The sequence below is a fragment of the Propithecus coquereli genome, unplaced genomic scaffold (assembly GCF_000956105.1).
Source record: "Propithecus coquereli isolate 6110/MARCELLA unplaced genomic scaffold, Pcoq_1.0 Scaffold150, whole genome shotgun sequence".
NCBI lineage: Eukaryota > Metazoa > Chordata > Mammalia > Primates > Indriidae > Propithecus > Propithecus coquereli.
In genome coordinates, this window is record NW_012139414.1 from 7759716 (window position 1) to 7767065 (window position 7350).

Sequence of the window (7350 nt, forward strand, 5' to 3'; positions counted from 1 at the left end):
CTAGGACTACAGGCAGGCACCACCATACCCAGCTAATTTTTCTAATTTTTTTGCAGAGACATGGTCTTACTATGTTGCCCAGATTAGTCTCGAACTTCTGGCCTCAAGTGATCCTCTCGCCTCGGCCTCCCAAAGTGATGGGACTACAGGCACGAGCCACACCACACACACCCTTCTAATAATTACCTTAACCAATAAAGCAATAATGTCTTTCTGAAAGTTATTTTTTTTGATGGTTTGTGTTCAGACTTTCAAGGCTAAGGTGAATGATCCTCCCCTGCTACACTATCATTTAGGAAAAAGTAGGCAATGTCCAAGACTATTAAAAATCTTATAACCCCAGTGGATATTTTAAAATAAATTTTAAAATAAAACTATCTTCTGTGGTTTACTCTCCCTCTCTGGAGAGAATTATGGTACAGGAATCTGAAATCTCCATTTTTTCCACAGGAACTGGGAATGAGGACAAACTTATTCAAGAGGAAGGGCCCGGTGATGGTACAAATCAAGGGATATGCCCGAGAACAGTGTCATCTATTCCTGGACTCAAAGAGTCTCAAGAGACATCTTCAGATGATATTTCCCAGAATCTTAAATGAGAGAAATTAGATTAAATTGAGATTTCTCTCAAGACAATCCCTTGATGTTTGGGGGCTGGGTACCACTCCCAGACTGTGAGCCTGCTGGCCACAGGAAACCTGTGCCTGGCGAGAGGTCCTACAGCTGCAATGATTGTGGCAAGAGCTCAGGCACAGTTACTCTCTGACCCGTCATCTTTGAAGTCCTGCCCTCTACTCATACTAGCTTAGGAAGGCTTTTCTGTACTATGGATCTTCTGTACTGTGAGATTTTTGTTTTTCCCCCTAATCCTTCTCTCTCCTTTCTCTTAACCCCCACAGTTTACAGAGTAAAGAATTTAGGCAGCAGTAGGCAAAGGTACATTACTGAAATATGGGTATATTCTTGGCATGGAAAAGAATAATATGTCTTAATATTATTGATTAATATTAGATTATTTCTCTTGTGCTTTTTAAAAAAGTATTCATAAAAGTATTTGTTGGTTGTCCTAATGATGTGCTATTATTAGATTAAAAAAAATAGTAACCTTGTGAGAATTCAAACTGCATAGAAATCCTCAATAGCATTACCTGTCCAGTTTCCAAGCTTGCCATCCCAGTCCTTGATGCCTCTTTCTCCCATAGCGCAGCACCCCCAACCCAAGTCCCATCAGGCACCACATCCCATTTGTTCTACTTCAGAAAGATAGAACATCCTCTTTTCTCTGTTGCTAGTGCTACTGCCTTAAGTGCAAATCCTTGTCATCATCTGGATTATTGCAAAAGATGCCTAATCAGTCTTACCTGCTTCCAGTCTCTGCACTCTGGGTCATCATCCATATAACCCACCTGTTAGATGCTGCCTCAATCCCCAGACTACAATGCCAAATCTGATGCTGATCCCCTACATCTCCCCTCCCCAGCATGGCCTACAGGATAGGGGTTCAAATGCTTCAACATGGCACACATGGCTTCTCAGTTTGGCTTTGCCTCTGTAGCTTTACTGGCCATGGCCTTTCCTACCCCTGTGCCTTTGCACTTGCTTTATTTCCCTCAACTTCCCAGAACTGTCCTTTCCCCCTTTCTGTCTTCCCAACTTGTCCTACTGGTTACGTGAGCCCCACCTCCAACTGAAAGCTTCCCCAGACTCTCATATCACACTTAATGTGGTACCTGCTCACATGGAATTGTGAACGGCATCGTTAACATCTGGTGACATGTCTGTCTCCCCAGCAGACTGCAAGTTCCATAAGAGCAGAGACTCGGCCACAGGGCCTAACTCACAGTAAGAGCTCAATAAATATTACTTAAGTGAAGGAACCACTTCCAGCTGCTCAAGTTTTTTATGCTAAAACTCATGTTTCTTTTATCCTTGTTGTCCTCGAAAGATACAACATGGATGTACTTGGAAAGTTAACCAAGGTACTATGAAAGTGACCCCACCTAATCTATGCCTTGCTGATTACTCTGCCTGTCATTCAGTGATTCCATGGTTATTTCTATAGTGATGCAGAGAAACGCAACTGAAAACAATATTGTTCACTTGGGTCTGGTGTATTTCATCCACACATTTGTAGTAATGAGATGAACACAAATTGCCAGGATGGTCACATAAAATTTTCAGTAGCATCAGTGATAGTACAAAAAGGCCTTCAAGTGTATTTTCAAGAATCAGCATTTACTGATGGCAAAATACTATTAAAATATGGAATGTCCGATTTCCTTAAGTACTAAGTTTGACAGTTGGTATCTCTGACATTTCACTTTGCCACTTCTTGTTTTTGTTTTGTTTGTTTGTTTGTGAAGGTGCATCCTCATTCTTTCAAACACACATTTTGGCTTGTGATTATCTTTCAAATTTTTTTTAGAGCAATTTTTGTGAAACCATGGATAAGTCAAAAATTCATGTTATTTTTGAATATGAGTTCTGTTGAGGAACCAATGCAGCACAGACAGCTCGAAATATCAATGAAGTGCTTGGGAAGGATGTGGCTAATGAACACATAGTACATCAATGGTTTCAGAAGTTCCATTCTTGTGATTTTAGTCTTGAAAATGAGCCATGTGGGTGACTAATCAATTGTCAACAAGCTGTGGAAAACGCCTTTGGCGATTTCATCGCCACTCACTCTCTAGCCTTCTTTGCTGCTGGCATAAGCAAGCTACAATTAAGATGGCAAAACTGTGTCAATAGTTTAGGCACATACCTTGATTAATTGTACTGCTTCTTGTTTGGGATATAATAAACTAAACTGTTGACTGGAAATCGGACATTTCATATTTAGTGACCTAATAGTTTAGAAAATATCTCAGATTCATAGGTTATCATTTTAGGCCCTCTTTAGAAGCCAGCTGGCCTAGTGGACACAGCACATAGGCTATGAGATAAAAATCTCACATGAGAGCGGGGGCTTCAAACTCTGTTCCGTCATTAACAGCAGTCTTGGCTTGAGTCACACCAGTCATGAGGCAGACTGAACACAAGCATGCAAGTGTGGCTGCCTCAGCCAACCCCCCCGCCCCATCCCAGTGTTCCCAGCATTAGATACTGATTTGGGAGAAATCAGGTCACAGTGTATAAATTTGTTTTAATGTAACACTGCACTATTATGCAATGGAAAAAGAAAATAAAAGTACAAATACTCAACCATTAAACCTTTAGCAACTTGGACTGTATCTCAATTTGTAATTTATTTGACTAACTTCATTTAAACAAATATTAAATCCCTTCACTTCAAGTGACCATTAGGTTTAATTCATTAAAGCTGTACTTACTCCAGCATTAATACCTATCGTATCTACAAAAGAAGGCCAAAAAGCTTCAATAAAACATGGATCACAGTACAGGAGAACAGAAATCAGAAATTTGCTGGTAAAAGTTTGGAGATACACTCTAGTTTCACAGAAAATGTTTAGCAATAAATTAAGACTTAAAACCCCATCTCAAACGGGCTTTTACCAATGGAAGATTTGTTTATCATGTAACTGAGAAGTCTAAGGGTACAAGTCTTTATTAATTCTGGCACATCTTGATCTAGGGGGTTCAAATAATATTAACAAGTCTAGATCTCTCCCTGTCTTTCAGGTCTGCTCTGAAAAATGGCTGTAATATTGGCTTCAATCTAAGGTCCCAGCAGCTCCAAGTACAGTTGAAGTACTGATGTGTTTCAATAGTCCAAGAAAGAAGCCCCAAAATTGAGACTTAAGGACTTGTGCCCCACCCTAAAACAAACACAGGGCCCAGAGAATGGAATGTTCTGATTGGCTAGGCCTGGATCATGTGGCCCCTCTTGGAGCTAGAGGAGGGAATCAACTCCAAAAACAGAAAATGGGGGGAGTAGGGGCGATTTCACAAAGAAAACCCTAAATGCTATTATCAGAAGAAGAAGGCATGGATATACTGGGCAGACAAGACAAAACAATAGACGTCCACTATAATAAGCTTCTAGTCCCTCCCAAGGGCAAAGGGAGCTAATAGCCCCTCTTTAGACCCTATCATCATGTTGCCATTAGCCCACTGGTGAGCTCCACCCTCATTCTATCTTATCTCCACTCCCTTTACCATTCCTTCTAGATAACCTGTCCTGTATCACCATATAATTGTCCAGGACAATTCTAATTCCAAATATTCTGTCCCCCATAAACAAAATTTTATATTTAGTAGATCACATATTGTGATTGATCTTTGCTTTGGAAAATATGGTCATGGTATGTAGTGTCCCAGGAAAGAGGCACAAGAGAAACTGTCCCTCCATACCTGCACCACTAAAAGCTGAGGTATGTTGGAAAATGGGCTAGGATGCTGCCCACTGGGGTTTATTAAACAGCTGGTGAGTTTGTTCTTCCTTCTGCCTAAAGCAAAGAAAAAAATTAAACCTCCAGAAACTGAAAGCTTTGGTAGCAGCCCCATTAATTATGTGGGAGAGAACATACAAAACAATGGTGAGTACTGAGCCTGCAGGTGACCGCTCTGATTGGCCTCTACTGAGAGGCAGTTAAGACGAAACCATTATCGGCCATGGGCAAATGCACCACATGATGGCGACAGCAGCAGAGGATAGAAGCAGGCCCTCGGGGCATTTGCCAAGTGCCAGCAAGAAAAGTGCATGGGAGTGTCCAAGCTGAGAACAAATGGATGAGAATTCCCAGGGAATTGTCAAGCAATGACTAGCAAAACTCTGAGGGGCTATCTGGAGGAGAAATAGAGCCTGGAACCTTTTCAAGTAAAAATACCTGTTTTTATTTGTTTTCTCCAGGAGTCATTGTCTTATATAAGCAGGGAGGGAACTATGTGTGGGAGATGCCAGGTAACTTTGACTGGAATAGAATCCCATCTCTGGGCAGCAAATCCAAAGTCCACCTGGGAAAATGCAACTGTAGGAGGAAGGCCATTATAGCTCAGGAATAATTTAGCAACATTGTATGACATTTGTTCAACAAGGTTATTTTTTTGAAAAAAGCAGCAGCTTAAGAAAGTTAGGTGGAAATTAGTGTTCAGTTTATTATTAATACCAACAGGAAAAATAGGCATAGGGACCCTTCTTGAAAATGTACCTTCCTCATTTTTCTTTTATTTATCAAATTCAGATTATATATATATATACACAATTCATTTTTATTTTGCATATTAAATTCATATTAGGTATATCAGTCCTGGATCAAAGCCAGAGACATTCTGTTGGACTATAGTTCTGAAAAAGCATTTCTATAGGGTTAACCAAAGTAATATGGTTCAAGCATTCATTAAATACATATTTTTAGAACACCGACTTCATGCCAAGGTCCATGCTGGGTGCTGAGGATAGAACAGTGAGCAAAGCAGACGTCATCTCTGCTAGGGCTTGAAGTTTTCTAGCACCCTGCTTTGATGCGGAATTCATACAGACCTGCCTAGGCTTTCTTCTCCCAGTAATCGTATTTCTCAGACTGAAGTAACGTTCTCTGCAGTAGATGCTTGTCAGGTTTGTGGCTGCTCAGCATCTTTTGAATACTTTTTGTATACTTGGTAATTTTCCCCACAATACAATCCCTGCCTCCCAAGGCAGAAGCCAGAACTCAATTTCCCAGCCTTTCTTGCAGCGAGAGCACCTTGTTGCCAATTGGTGCACCCATATGATTCTTTGATACAGAAGAAACAACCCCAGGATGCACGTCTCATGAAAAATCCATTTTCAAGAGGGGTTGAGGGCGGAAGAATCTGGCTTTCCAGGGCAGCATTAATGAAGTTTTTGGCACCCAGTGTCCTGCAGTGTGAGTGTGGTTTGTCTCACTGCAGCTAGCTCACAGGATGGTTTGTTTCTGGCTGTGCAGGCTGTAGGCCCCTCTGGCTAGACCAGAGATACTGTGAGCTACCTAAGATTCCCAGTTGCTTATCTTTTAAAACTAGTGAGATTGAATTCTGCTCTTTGCAAAGAACTATGACTAATACATACACTGAACTACTGTTACATGCCAGATCCCAAACCGGCACATTCCTATGTTACTAAAACTTCATAAAATTCGTTTAAGGTACAAATTATCATCCATTTTACAGCTGAGAAAACTGAGACTCAACAAGACACTTCATTCATTCTTTTATTAAAGGCCTACCGTGTGCCAGCCACTGGGAATAGAGTATTGAACAAAACAGTTCCCTATAACTATGAAAAAAAAGAATGGCGTATTGTGCTTTAAATGTCCCCTTGCCAAAATAAAGAGAAACAGTACAGCAGCTGTCTGGAGAGGACCATGCCGGTCAGGCCCCATTATAAATATAGAAAACCCCTAAAAATAGCCACTCATGTTCCAGACTCAACAGGTGATTGGCCCAAAAAGAGGGGAGGAGAACCTAGGCCTCAGTGAAGGAGAGTGGAAGGACAGTGCCGTTGTCGCAGCCTCCCTCACCGCAATGGCTCTGCCTCTGAGGTCCTTGAGTCGTGGCTTGGCGAGCGCAGCCAAGGGAGAACACGGAGGGGCAGGAGGTGAGTGGGGCTGGGCCTGACCGAGTGGCTACCTGACCTTGCCCACCTGTTCCACCCCTCAGATCCCCGCACCCTGCCGCCTCTGGGGTCCTGGAGACACCCACCACCTGCCCACTGTCCCCCAGACCTCCCCGCCCAGTGGCCTCCCGCTTCTCTCACCCCATCTTCCCCCGCCCAGCCAAAACCTGGCGCCTCCTGACCTTCGTGCTGGCGCTCCCGAGCGTGGCCCTCTGCACCCTGAACTGCTGGCTCCACGGGAGCCACCGCGAGCGCCCCGAGTTCATCCCCTACCACCACCTCCGTATCCGCACCAAGGTACGCGCGCGCCTCGGCACCCGGCGTCCCCTAGCGGGCGGGAGGGCGTGCGGGGACCCCAGGCCAGGGACGCCGCTGACGCTCGCTCTCCCTCCCCCGTCTCTCCACAGCCCTACTCCTGGGGGGACGGCAACCACACTCTTTTCCACAATCCCCGCGTCAACGCTTTGCCCACGGGCTACGAACAACCCTGAGGCGCCGGCGGACGCCCGGTGGAGCAATAAAGTGTGGAAGCTTTGTGTCTGCTGGCTCCTTGGGCAGGCGGGCGGGCCGCGAGGGGGTCTCCGCGCATGCGCACAGTGCGGCCGGCGCGCCACGTGCTTTCGCGGGTCGCTGCTGTGCGCGAGGCAACATCCTTCCTGAACAGGTAGGAGATCCCAGCCCTCTCTCTCTCACTTATTAATAATTACGTCTCACACACACACCTGTTAAAAATTAGGACTCTGGGCTGTAAAGGACTTTCACACACACTGAATCCTCACAGTGACTCTGGGAACAAGATGCAATTTTGGTTCCCT

The 7350-nt window shown here is 44.1% G+C and overlaps 1 protein-coding gene across 1 annotated transcript; it reads left to right on the forward strand.

The window, feature by feature from the left end:
• Nucleotides 1-6444: 6444 nt before the first annotated feature.
• LOC105807023 (cytochrome c oxidase subunit 6A2, mitochondrial) lies at nucleotides 6445-7068 on the forward strand. Its single transcript, XM_012640275.1, has 3 exons — nucleotides 6445-6517; nucleotides 6696-6832; nucleotides 6943-7068. Exons 1-3 carry the CDS (start codon nucleotides 6445-6447, stop codon nucleotides 7024-7026), a joined length of 294 nt encoding a protein of 97 aa, XP_012495729.1. The 3' UTR covers nucleotides 7027-7068.
• Nucleotides 7069-7350: the final 282 nt, after the last annotated feature.